Source organism: Rhododendron vialii, chromosome 3a (assembly GCF_030253575.1).
Source record: "Rhododendron vialii isolate Sample 1 chromosome 3a, ASM3025357v1".
NCBI classification, from domain to species: Eukaryota; Viridiplantae; Streptophyta; class Magnoliopsida; order Ericales; family Ericaceae; genus Rhododendron; species Rhododendron vialii.
Genome location: NC_080559.1, coordinates 15,575,159 through 15,589,853, shown reverse-complemented (window position 1 = coordinate 15,589,853; position 14,695 = coordinate 15,575,159). Strand labels below are relative to the sequence as shown.

The 14,695-nt window shown below is 36.1% G+C and overlaps 1 protein-coding gene across 1 annotated transcript; it reads left to right on the top strand.

The window, feature by feature from the left end:
• The first annotated feature begins 5,584 nt into the window (after positions 1-5,584).
• LOC131318698 (phenylalanine ammonia-lyase-like) lies at positions 5,585-10,323 on the top strand. The gene is made up of 2 exons (XM_058348634.1): positions 5,585-6,260; positions 8,400-10,323. The coding sequence occupies exons 1-2, from the start codon at positions 5,872-5,874 to the stop codon at positions 10,147-10,149; spliced, it is 2,139 nt and encodes a 712-aa protein (XP_058204617.1). The 5' UTR covers positions 5,585-5,871; the 3' UTR covers positions 10,150-10,323.
• The last annotated feature ends 4,372 nt before the right edge of the window (positions 10,324-14,695 follow it).

Below are 14,695 nucleotides of genomic sequence, written 5' to 3'. Positions count from 1 at the left end.
TTTTGTTAGTAACAAACCCCATTAATGAATTGATTCGTCAGAGTTACGTTCGCACCGTAGTTGCACATACGTAACCTGCAGGCCCAGCCAGAGCAAACATGCAATACTATGTACAGTATATACTCTCTAATCTTATTTTTGTTTGGAGTACTAATACTAATAAGTAGGAGTATTATGGTTGCTTCACCTACCCCAACAATTATACAAGTGGTGGTTGGTGGTGAGCATGACTTTTAAATACTCCATCTGCTTAATGGCTTGCTCTTTCTTGTCTTGGTTATTTTTTAAATATATACTATGTAATACTTTATACTATATGGATCGGTTTGTTGCATGCAATTGGTTTTGGTTTCATAAGGCCTTTCAACTTGCTTAATTAGTCAAAATTAACTGCGCGCTTATATAATTAATTAGTCAATATTTTCAACAATCATTGGGAAAGACTTCTTTCTTTCTATATATATATATGGGGTTCAATGCACATGAGTACGTACAGTACACTATTGAAAGTTTCAAAGTACAAAATAAAGAAAGAACTTATATATACTATATATATACATACAAGAAAATGGGGTGATTAATTAATACTATTTACAGTATTTCCCAATTATCTCGGCGGGTTTACTAATCAATTAAGCTTGCATGATCCATTGATATTCCTTGTGTTATATCCGGTGCGGATGGACTAATGGGCAAGTGTAGTCACTCAATCTCCTTAAAAAAATAATTATAATTCGGAAATTGCCCTAAATGTTGCACCTAAGGTATAAAATTTATCCTGAGCATTTAATTAATCAAATAGGACTTTCACAATATGCGGCTTCTGAAAAAACTGTTTGCATTTGGATGAGAATCAATTAATAAATACTAATATTATTACACTTATATACTAATTAATGAAAAGACATCTTAATTTTACACAACAAATGACTTCTTTATATATTAATTTTCTCAATAAGAAAAAAGTCATTCATGGTTGCTTTCATTCAATTTTATCTCTTATACAAATTGTTTCCGTACTATTAGGGAACAAATATATGTTAGAGATGTTCTTGGGTAAGAGTTTATTAATCCCATTCGTTGAGATTTCTGGCTATGTCGTCTCGGAACTTATTGCTCAGATAGTATTCAATAATGTCTCAATTGCGTATTTTTTTAATTCAGAAGATTCTTGCTTACAGAAGAGAAAAATATTGTGTAGAATTTAGGTGGACAAATGAGCATCCTTTCTAACAAATTGAATCGTAAATTAACTAATAAAAATAGGAACGAAAATGAAAACATAGCCAATTTTTTTTTTGTAAAATTAATTCAGTTAGTTGAAGGCAAACCTGGCCTCTATGTCCCATTCGAACTAGGGGATGGTGTTGTGCACCCGCCGCACTGTGCGGCATCCAACCCGTCCGTTCGGTAATTCAACAGTTCAAATCTTTTCTCTACCATGTAGCATCCGAGCGGTTTATTACCAAGATAAAATCTGGACTATGAAATTGTCGAATGAACAACTTGGATGCTGCATAACACTGTGTTGTGCCGAGGGTGCCTAGCACCATCAAATCATGCCATTGACAAATGAGTAGTGCTATACGTACCGACCACCACCATTTCAAAATCGTACCGATGGTCTCGCCAGGCCCACTCCGGCCATCGGACGGCCGATCCGAGCCGTCCAAAAATTCTAAAAAAATAAAACCGAGGGGGCTTACGGGTGAATCAACGACATCCGATGCATGTAGGGTGCTCGATCCAAACACCCCGTTTTCGCATATATATGTATGTGAATCAACGGCATCCGATGCGTGTAGGGTGCTCGATCCAAACACCACATTTTCGCATATATGCAAAAATGGGGTGTTTGGATCGAGCACCCTACACGCATCGGATGCCGTTGATTCCCGCGAGAGCCCTCTCGGTTTTTTTTAATAGAATTTTTGGACAGTTCGGATCAACCGTCCAATGGCCGAAATAGAACCGGCGAAACCGTCAGTACGATTTTAGGATGGTGATGGTCGGTACCAATATCTTTACTGATTGACAAATACTCTACTATCAGAATGGGAGGAAGCTATTGGGTAGAGAAAATACAAGATTTTGTGTGACAGCAAATACAGCATCCTACCAACCACAGATCATGTATGGTTGGAATGGGGTTGGTAGGTCTTCCACTAGGTGGAATGGATAATAGTAAACAAAAGCAACGCAGTGACTTTCTAGAGCCGTTTGCGAACAACTCAATTAGTCCTCAACTAGGCTCATACTTGTTTGGATTTTGGAGGAAATTTTTGAAAATGATAAATAAAGAGAGATAGATAAAAATAATAATTATTAGAAATTGTACGCAAGAATTTTAAGAGCCAAAACAAACAAACCCTTAGGTTCCTCAGGATAACGGTTGGGTGAACTCCAATCTCCAGCCTCCAGTTGCAACACAATGAAATGTTTATTTTTTACTCCCTCCATCCCAATTTAATAGTTAATCGTTCTATTCTAATCTGATTAAAAATTGGTTATATCTTTAAATCGGTAATTAATTTTATATACAATGTGGATTTTTTTTGATAACTCTCGATTAGTTCTGTAATACGAAGTTCTTAAAATCACACATAAAATATTATAAATTAAACATGACATGAACTTTCAAAAAAGACTATTAAATTGAGACGGAAGGAGTAATTACTTAAGGTGTCGAAACCAGTGGAGCCCAACTAAAAGAGAAAAGACAATAGGCTCTAATCCAGTTGGTATCTTCTGGTTCTTCCCATATGGGATAACAGGGTTCGAGCTCCTTCATGGGCGTTTGAGAGTTAAGATTATGAATGCATCCTAAACTCTTTGTAACTAACCTACTAACATCCGGCTAACCCCCACTAATGTATATACAATATTGGCAAAAAAAAAAAAAAACTAAAAGAAAAAAGCTTCGTATGAACTATATATTCCTACAAGAGTTGATCATAGAATGTAGTAGACTTTCAATTTGAGACATTAGAAGAAGAAATTTTTTTATTTCAAACATTAATCACCAGGCCAACATGTAGTATGTCTTGTAACCATAAAGGTTCTAGTTTTTTTTTTTTAACAGCTCGTGTTCCAATTGAGAATTTATTCTTTCCCTCGTCAGCTGAGACAACCCATTGAATTTTATTTTAAATGTTTCATAGAAAAACACGCATTCATATCTTTCATTTCTTCTCACTTTTAACCTAAAAACAAAAAAAATAAGAACATTAATTGGCTTCTGTTTTTTCTCTATAAAATCCAAGACAAGGAAGGGATTATTTTCAAAACTATTTCGATGATACTGAGATTGACTTCAAAAAGTATTTTCAAAATTATTTTCTTTAATATTAATTTCAGAAAATGTTTTACAAAAACTTAAAAAATATATATTTCCAAAACTTTCTTATTTTCAAAAACTATTTTTGTTAAAAAATACAAAAAATAATAATTGAAAACTATCTTTTCTCAAAAAATAATTTCAAAAATGTTTTCAAAAAAATAATTTAACAACTATTTTTTTCCCAAAAAACTGTTTTCAATTTTTTTTAAGAATTTTTTTTTCAAAAACTAGTTCTGCAAAAACTTTTCCCATATTGTTTTGTAATAAAAAAATTTCCAAAAATTGTTTTTAAAAATTGTTCTTTTTCAAAACTTTCCTTTTTTGAAAAATGTTTTTCAAAAACTTTTTTAATAAATACTATTCCTTATCCCATAAGTAATTCCATGCGAATCAAACATGGGATTGAGTGAAATTAGCGATAAAATTAATTTAAGACAAATATTCTAGGAACTATCAATCCTAGGACTATTAATCCCATCTTTTTCAGTCCTCGAATCAAACGCCAAGTATACTTTTTATCACTTACAAAAAAAATATATATATTGAAATTTTCTAGACCATGCACCTTAACAACAATGCACGTGCAAAACAACTGTGCTAGGACCACCACATGGGCCACACTGTGCGCCGTGTGGGGTCCACAAGTCTGGGCCCCACAAAAATCCAGAAAAAAACCCATAAATTTTAAAATAATTCTTTATGGAGCCTTGTAAAAAATCAGTTCTAACGGATATTAGTAGGTATATTTTATGAATTCATAGTTTAGCCCTTACAAATTCATAAAATATACATGCCGATATCCGTAGAGCTGATTACTTAGAGGGCTCAATAAATAGCCCCTGCGAATTCATAAAATATATATATTAATATCCTTTAGAGCTGATTTTTTTACAGGACTTCATAAATAAGTATTTTAAAATTTATAAATATTTTTTTTAATTTTTATGTGGGGATCAAAATGAGCCCCACACGGTTTGTGGTGGCCCATGCGATGGACACCATGTGGTCCTAGACTTTTTGCGTACAAAATTGGTGGGAAAAATGGATAGTGATGACTTGTTGGTTTCGTGCAACAAACCCCATCGGCGACCAACCACCCCTTCCCCCCACCTTGTTGAAATCCCACTTTTTATTTCCTACTCCTATTTTTTTTAAGGGAAAATTTTAAAATAGCCCCCAACCTTTATACCAAAATTCAATTAGACTCCCAACCTTTTAAAAACTTCAATTTTACTCCCAACGTTATATTCCGTTAATCAAAACGCCCCCTTCCGTCCGAATGACTAACGGATTCCGTTAAAGGCTCGGTTAAATATCGTCCCGATCGAATTTTGATGATCCGAGCCGCTCAATATTTTCAAAAAGTGATTTTAAGGGTACCTCATAGAAATTAGCAAAAGAAAATGACCGCGAAGGGCTTCATCTGAATAATTTTTATTGAATAGTTCAATAAAAAACTACTAAAATCAAGCATTTTTTGGTCATATTTTTTGTTGATTTCTCGCGGGTATCCTTAAAATCACGTTCTAATCACATTGAGTGGCTCGGATCATCAAAATTCAATCAGAAAGGGGGAGGTGCAGACCGAAGCAAAATCCGGACGTCCGGACTTGAACAAAATCCGGACCGATCCACACCTCCCCTTTCACAATTGAGTTTCGATGATCCAAGCACTCAATGTGTTCAAAACGTGAATTTAAGGGTACCAACTAAAAATCAGCAAAAAAATAGACCGGAAAGGGCTTGATCTGAACAATTTTTTTATTGAACTATTCAATAAAAAAATTGTTCGGATCAAGCCCTTCCTGGTCTTTTTTTTGCTGATTTCTCATAAGTACCCTTAAAATCACGTTTTGAACACATTGGGAGGCTCGGATCATCGAAATTCGATCGGTACGCGATTTAACAGAGCTTTTAACGGAATCCGTTAGTCATTTGGACGGAAGGGGGCGTTTTGATTAACGGAATATAACGTTGAGAGTAAAATTGAAGTTTTTAAAAGATTGGGAATCTAATTGAATTTTGGGGTAAAGGTTGGGGGCTATTTTGAAATTTTTCCTTTTTTTTAAAGGCCCTTTGACGAGTAATTCCGCTGATGTTGGACCCCACCGAGCAGTTCCACGTGTCACCATCTTAACCATCGAATATTTCAATGAAAATCCAACGGCCTCGTGCAGCTTTCAACTAACATTTTCGTTCGGCCTGTCCACCCCACCAAACACCCAAAATCTCAATGAGCTAATCCTCTCCTCCTCTATATAATTTCCCCTAATTTGTCCCCACAAAACTCAGGAAATTGATCAGTTTTCGATTTCCTTCCATCTAAGTACATAACTACTAGTACTTTTTTGTGATAGTTCATGAACAAAAGTTAGCTTTACACTATGTAAATCTTGGATTCGTCGAGCCATTTTTGTCCAACCCATTCCTTATTTTTGGATTTCAATAATTCATTCCCATTTGGGTCTTCACCAAATTAATCCAACATTTTCCACTCGATCGGTACCTATACCTCCAACTGAATTTCAGCAATGGAATTTAGTAACGACCAATGTAGTGGTACTGATGACACCATCTCCTTGTGTGTCCAAGACCCATTGAATTGGGTTAAAGCTGCGGAGTCCTTAAAGGGTAGTCACTTGGACGAAGTCAAGTGCATGGTGGCAGAGTACCGGAAGCCGGTGGTTCGGCTTGGTGGCGAGACCCTAACAATATCACAAGTGGCTGCGATAGCCACCCGTGAAACTGAGGTTACAGTAGAACTCTCGGAGACTGCCAGGGCTGGCGTGGTGGCAAGTAGTGATTGGGTGATGGAGAGCATGAACAAGGGGACAGATAGCTATGGTGTGACCACTGGTTTTGGTGCAACTTCTCATAGGAGAACCAAACAGGGTGGAGCACTTCAGAAAGAGCTTATTAGGTAAACAAAGTTCTTCGCTCAAAAGTTATCATCATGAATCCATGATACCCTTTCTTTTCTTTTCTTTTCTTTTTGAGATGATGATATGCGAATTGATTTCTTGTATATAAAATTCTCATGCCCAATCACATGATCGTATGCATGTGATCAATTCATTTGAATCAAAATATAACTTGTCAGGACTTGTACGTAATTTCACGAGATTAATATTTGGAGTAATTATTTAATGATCTTGAGGCACCGCTACGTACATAGTGCCGTCCATACATTTAATATTTGTGCCATAACAACATGTGTACGTTGACAAGGATGTTAGTGTATTACGTGACCGATAGACTGCCAAATAATTTTTTCGATTAATTGACAACATTATCTGGCAGTAATGAATTTCTGCATAAGATTATTTCGGAATGGTACTATACAGAAAATGTTAATTAGAGGATTGTTGTAGGGACAGAGTCGATCGTTATCTGGGTTGGTGGTTTCTTAAGGATCAACCAGGTTAGAATTTTGGTAGTACTGCGTATCAATTTAAAAATGAATTGTTTACCTTTTGTGGTAGTTTGATGTGCCTTGCATGCCAAATACTAGTAAGGTTGTTCGGCTAAATAAGCAAAATGACTTCTTTTTTTTGTCGTTATTCAATTTTTTTTTTACATTTGTTAGTTTTTTGTCAATTTTTTTTGCTGATTATTGCTTTGTCATGACAAGAGGAATCTAAAAAGTAAAAAAAAATTACTATCGAAATCAATTTTTTTTAAATAAAGACGAAAAAATTGGCTTATTTTTGTCTTTATTCATAAAAATTAGGTTTCGAAAAGGAACAAAAAACAAGGTCACTTGGCTTATTTAGCCGATTACTTTTGTCCTCATGAAAGAGAAAATTCCAATATTATTACTTGGCTGTGATCAAGGCACCAAAAACATCTCTAACAATACCTTATAAAACCTCAAAAAAAATATTACAGCTAAACGTGCTTCCCGTTAGCATTTGCCAATAAAAATGAGTATAATAAAGTAAAGGAAATTCCTTTCAAAAAAAAAAAGGTAGAGAAATTTATTTTATGTTCAACACCCGCTTACACACAATCACAAACAAACGCAAAAGGAAAGAGAGAATCTATTCTTTCTAATATACGAAGGGAGAATCCCTTTTGGTGTAACCATCTTGTGAAATTGTCACAAAAGTATTTTCCACTTTTGCCCTCCAAAAATAAGTTCTTATAGTTTTTCCAAATTCATAATATTCCAATATTTTGGGCAAAGTGGTAATTTCACTGTGCTCAATCCAACCATCGCAAGCCCCACGTCTACCTCTTTACTATTTTGAGAAAATAACACCCATTTTCGCTCATGGAGTGCCCGTGAAATTACATAATTGTTTTTTGAAGACTTTAAGAAATGAAATTAATGCAATAAATTCATAGCTGGGCTCTGGCTATATGGTTTATTGATTAGTCTGTGTTTAGATAATTAATGTTAATGTATAGGCCATATCTTTATCCTTCTGGGTCTATATATAATGACAAGAGTTAAAATTCTTTCCACCACATTCCACCTTTGGTTTTTCACCACAGTCCGTTACGGATCCCACCAAGCATTTTTTGTTATAATCTGAACCGTTCATCTTGTAAAGCCCACATAATAGTATGTGCACGCAAAAAAATGAGCTTGGTCGGACATCAACAGATATATTAAAAATTGAATTTTGGTTTAGGAAACGGACTGCCATAAACAATTTAACTTCAAAATCTATGACCCTCCATTCTGTAAACCAAAATTCAAGTTTTGATATACCTATCGATATCCAATCAAGCTGATTTTTTTCATAAGTATACTACTTTATGTGTTCTACAAGATGAACGGTTCAGATTGTAACAAAAAAGTCTTATATATAAGGCCCACATACGGTGGTGGAATCCCATGATTTTCACCTACGACTGATAGAATTTACACTCTAATGAAAAACGATAATTTTAGTTTGTTTGTGGTCCAATCCAACCTCTATCTCTCTCTAGCTGAAAAAATTACAAGCACTTTTCAGTTTCAACAGATCACATGATTGATGGTTTGTACAGTACTCCTTGGTAACTAGTAGTATTTTAATCCAAAAATCAATGTGAAATTTTGGTGCACCAGGTTCTTGAATGCCGGGATATTCGGTAACGGGACGGAATCTTGCCATATCCTGCCTCGTTCGACGACACGGGCCTCAATGCTGGTGAGAATCAACACCCTCCTTCAAGGGTATTCGGGGATTCGATTCGAGATGTTAGAAGCTATGACCAAATTTCTTAACCACAACATCATCCCGTGCTTGCCCCTCCGGGGCACAATCACAGCCTCGGGCGATTTGGTCCCTTTGTCCTACATTGCTGGGCTTCTAACGGGAAGGCCCAATTCGAAGGCCGTTGGGCCCAATGGAGAATCGCTCAATGCCGTTGAGGCCTTCTGCTTGGCGGGTATTGATACCGGTTTTTTTGAGTTGCAGCCCAAAGAGGGTCTTGCGCTGGTGAATGGTACCGCGGTTGGGTCGGGCCTAGCTTCCGTGGTTCTTTTTGAAGCCAACATCCTCTCTGTCCTCTCGGAAGTTTTATCAGCCGTGTTCGCAGAAGTCATGCAAGGAAAGCCCGAATTCACGGATCATTTGACCCATAAATTGAAGCACCACCCGGGCCAAATCGAGGCTGCAGCTATAATGGAACACATTTTAGACGGCAGCTCTTATGTCAAAGAAGCCCGAAGGCTTCATGACATTGACCCGCTCCAAAAGCCGAAAAAGGACCGATACGCCCTCCATACATCTCCCCAATGGCTCGGGCCACAGATCGAAGTCATCCGATCCGCAACCAAAATGATCGAAAGGGAGATAAATTCCGTGAATGACAACCCATTGATCGATGTGTCCCGTAACAAGGCCCTACACGGAGGAAATTTCCAGGGTACCCCAATAGGGGTGTCAATGGACAACACCCGACTTGCCATTGCGGCGATAGGCAAACTCATATTTGCACAATTTTCGGAGCTCGTTAATGACTTTTACAACAACGGTTTGCCCTCGAATCTCTCTGGCGGGCGTAACCCCAGCTTGGATTACGGGTTCAAAGGTGCCGAAATAGCGATGGCGGCTTATTGTTCCGAGCTCCAGTTCCTAGCTAACCCTGTAACCAATCATGTCCAAAGTGCAGAGCAACACAACCAAGATGTGAACTCATTGGGCTTGATCTCATCCAGAAAAACAGCCGAGGCACTTGACATACTAAAACTCATGAGTGCGACTTGGTTGGTAGCCTTATGCCAAGCAATTGACTTGAGGCATTTGGAGGAAAACCTAAAAAGCATAGTAAAAAACACAGTGAGTCAAGTGGCTAAGGGGGTTCTAACCTTGGGTTCAAATGGAGAACTTCACCCCTCAAGATTTTCAGAGAGAGAATTGCTCAAAGTGGTGGACCGGGAGCACGTATTCGCGTATATAGATGACCCGGTGAGCTACACGTACCCGTTGATGCAGAAACTCCGACAAGTCCTGGTGGAGCACGCTATGGCGAACGGGGAGAGGGAGACAAATCCCGCTACTTCGATTTTCCAAAAGATTTGCGCGTTTGAGGAGGAGCTGAAGACCGTCCTGCCCAAGGAAGTCGAAACTGCACGGTGCAATGTGGAGAGTGGAATGGCAGGTATTGGAAACAGGATCAGGGAATGTCGGTCGTACCCGTTGTACAAGTTTGTGAGGGAGGAATTGGGGACGGGATTTTTGACCGGAGAGAAGGTCCGGTCACCGGGAGAGGAGTTTGACAAGGTGTTCTCAGCCATTTGTGAGGGGAAGTTGATTGATCCTTTGCTGGATTGCTTGAAGGAGTGGAACGGTGCTCCTCTGCCAATTTGCTAATTAATTAATTAGGATATATACGTGACAGTCTCTACATTATTATGTGCACATTACAATTTACTAGTGCAATATTTGTTGTTTTTTTTGTCAGATGTAAAACTTAAGTTATTTGACTAGTTTGTACTTGAAAATATTTTATCTCAATTTGTGTAAGAAGTGTGTATTTGGTCACCCTATAATATTCTTTTTTCACTCAAGCCCCGTTTGATAACAGTGATAGAAAGGTAGGATTCGTAAGGAGATGAGATTAGGATTGAGATTGATAATGAGAAGGGATTAGTAATGAGTATGTTTGTTTGAAATGAGATTGGATGATGAGATTATTAATATCATGTTTGTTTGAGATGAGATTAGATGATGGGATTGGATTGATCGAAGAAATTGGTATGAATACCAAGTCCCACGGGGTATTGCTAATACCCCCTAATGGCCGGATTGTACATCCCAATGGACTAATAGTCCGAACCCTTTTTTGTTACCATACAGAGTATTAATACTCCCATGGGATTAGTATTCCAATCTCAAATCCCAAACCTGTTATCAAACGGGGCCTCATTATCTTATCGAACTTTCCTTCAACTATCCTAGCTTGATTCATTTAGAGTTTTGCTCAAAACCCATTTTGGTAGGGATATCTCTCTCTCTATACTTATGTGAAGGTGTAGTGTGTAAAAATGTGTTTGGATTGTCGTACTATAGTTGAGTGGAGCTCGGTTGAGTTTGTAAAGTATTTTCCTGCAAACCTAGGAGGTACTAGTACCTCCCTTTTTGTGGTACCTGTACCACCCGGAGAAAAGCATACAGTTTTCTTCTTATGTGATGTATTTATGGGATTGTGTTGGTACGCGTGTTCTTGATATTTAAAGATACACGGACGTGATTTGATTGAGGATGTTGATTGACTTAGGCTTGTGTAAAATTAGGACAAAGTTATGGTACACAGGGTATACCGTATGTCTAAATTATGGCAGTTTGTAATTTTCATTATGACGATTTTTGGTTTTCTAATGCATATTTTTTACGCTAGTTACGACTTCTACTTTAAAATTTACCTATTGAACAGGTCATTAGTAGGTTATCCATAGTTAAAAAATATTTATGTAACTATAATTATTCATACCAGAAACCATAATACTTGTACTCCAACCAAATATATGTGTACAATATCACAAATTAAATAATGCTACCCACAAATGTTATGATAACACCATAAATTGACATTATCTTACCACAATGAGTTGTACCAAAAATTCTTTGACACGTATGATATTTCATAACAAAATCAAAATATGTCGTACCAGAATCAACAATTGTTATACCGAAACAAAATACATGTGTAAAATACCACAAATTCAGTAAAATAACCAAATTTGTTATGATAACACCTAAAATTGTCATTTTCTTACTACAACGTGTCGTATCAAAAGAAAACATATTTAAATACTACAAATTATATAACAAATCATAATTGTTATGACAATACTATAATTTGGCATTTTCATACCCACAACTGTCATAGCAAAGGAAATTGATTAAAATATTCCGTAACAAGACCAAAATACCACAAATTCCGTAATATAACCAAATTTGTTATGACAACACAATAAATTGACGTTTTCATACCTACAACGTGTCATATAAAAAAAAATCAATCGAAATGTTCAGTTAAAGATAGTTATAATTAGCAAAATACCAAACCACAAATTCAGTAATATAACCAAATTTGTTATGACAACACTATAAAGTGATGTTTTCATACCCACAACGTGTCGTATAAAAAAAATTCAATCAAAATGTTCAATTAACGATAGTTATAATTAGCAAAATCCCATACCATAAATTCAGTGATATAACCAAATTTGTTATGACAATACCATAAATTGACGTTTGCATACCCACAACGTGTCGTATGAAAAAAATTCAATCAGAATGTTCAGTTAACGATAATTATAATCAACAAAATATCAAACCATAAATTCAGTAATATAACCAAATTTGCTATGACAACACCATAAATTTAACGTTTTCATATCTATAACGTGGTGTATAAAAAAATTCAATCAGAATATTCAATTAACAATTGTTATAATCGGCAAAATACCATACCATAACTAAACGTCAGCGAGTATATTTTTAGAATGATCGATCGTAACTGCTAGAATATCAAGTCATACAATATTCAGCATTGTCACCAACATTAGATATCGACAACTGCGTAATCGAAAAAATTTAATGTATCCAAATACAAGAATGAAGTTGATCGCTTATCATTAGACCCTTAATCAGACAAAAAAAATCTTTTTATTATTGAATTTAGGTGCCGATGAAAGGGCTTTCTAAACCCTGTCGAGCCAAAAAATTACATGGATTATTTAATCAACAAATATAACGAAATCAATGGTTTTGAACGTCATTATTGTGTCGCGGTTGTAAGTCAACCGTACATTCAGTTACAACATAAAAATTGATTTTATATCAAGTATATTGAATGCACAATTCTAAATGTTCTTTTGGTTCGACACATTGTGGTAAGAAAATGCCAATTTTTTGTGTTGTCATAACAATTATGGTTATGTTATATAATTTGCAGTATTTTACAAATGAGGGAGAGTGAGAGAGAGTCATGGAAGAGAGAATAACGTATTACATATTAAGCCAGTTTTTCATTTTATTGATTGATTTAATAAATGGGTGGTCCGGATTATTCATTTTTAAATCCAAAGGTTTAAAATCATGGTGCGTATGATACAATCCCTAATAAGGGGTGTATACCATAGGACTACCCGTAAAACTATGATCGAGTTTGATTTCGTATTGATGTCATGCCTAAGAAAATGTTGAATAAAAGGTTAAGCCTTGAAACAACACAACAGTTAAGCTTTGACGATTGATCGAATGATAAATTTAAAGGTTAAACCTTGAAAGAGCATTAAGGTTAAGCCTTGAAATAAACGTTTGGACGTGTAGGAACTTAATGGGGATTGAATGGTTTCATATATAAGTACTTGGCTTTATTGAACTTGTATTTCTTTATTTCTTTCCAAATTGTCGTGGCACTCATCTTTGCACAACCATATAGAGTCAGTTGGGATAATCTACGGGGCAAGTATGAGTGTACTCAACTCTTCATTTTTCAGGTACAAACTAAGAGACATGACTTAGAGTGCTTGGCGTGCATTCATATGAACATCTTTTGAAAGATCACTTGGAAAGTTTCAATGTCATCTTTCATGTTACATATTTTGGGAAGATGAAAATGTAACTTCACTTTAGTCCTCAATTTGGATGACTGTACTAAACTTAATACATTCCCTTTTGTCATCATTCATGATAATTTGGTTGTAAGTTATTGAAACTACTTTTGGATAGAACATTGGGTTTCAATGGAATGACATGGCATGGTCTTTTATGGAAAATTATGAACGAGTTTATCGGTATTTTATCTATGTAAAATGTATTGTATTTTTGTTGAAAATCGAAGGCATAACATTCACACACACACACCAAAAAAACACATTCTTATAGCTAAAAATGGAATTGTTACTAATTCGTTTCTCATAATAATCCAGTCTGCGTATTTTAGAGGTGGTGTACTAGCTAGCAAGTAAGGTGTACTAGTTTCACATCTGCTTTTTGCCGATGACTCCGTTGTCTATTGCCAAGCTACTAACCAAGATTGAGAGGGCTCCGCCAAATATTGGGAATTTATGAAGATGCATCGGTTCAAAAAATTAATAAAGACAAGTCCTCAGTTTTCTTCAGCCCAAACACTTCTCTCTCTGTTCGATCTGGGTTCTCTCTCTGCCACGGTTGGGATTTCAATGGAAGTCAAAGATGCAAAATATTTGGCACTTCCTATCTTCCTTGGGAAATCCAAACCAGAATTTTCTCGTTTATACAGGACCAAACTCTAAAGAGATTATTAAGGGGATGGAGCGAATCACGGCTAAATTCAGCTGGGCGTGAAACTCTCATTAAGTTAGTCTTACTGGCTTCACCATGTTATTGTTAGTAATTTATTTTAATCAACGGGTATCTGTAATCTTAACGTGGGGAGATTAATAAGTATTTAATATCATGGAGCTCGTAATATAATTGAGATAAAGACGGGAGTGCAATTATAATTCTGTAGTGGGGTGAATTATAATTAGTGAAATAAGAAATAAAATCCTGGCAGGATTAAGTTTTCTTATTTACACTGGGAGCCCAGACTTATTACTCTTTAGGTCCATATCATAACCCTATATATACACGTTATGCTCTCTAAGTCAGTTGGATGTTTTTGTTTTATTCAGTAAATAGAGGCAGGCTTAAAGAGAGCAAACAAATCACGAAAGAGTCCACACTTAGTTTGTGTTCTAGATGTGGATGGAATATGATAGAAGATCGTAAGGTACGGTCGAGCAGTATTCGTGGTTTATAGCAAGGCGTGCTATAACAAGTTCAACCAGCGTTCGTGTCGCAAAGAGTTGAGGTAGAACCCTAATTCCGCTTTATAGGGTTTTAAAATTTTTGTTGTCTAATCTGTACGCGTCATTACTGGGTC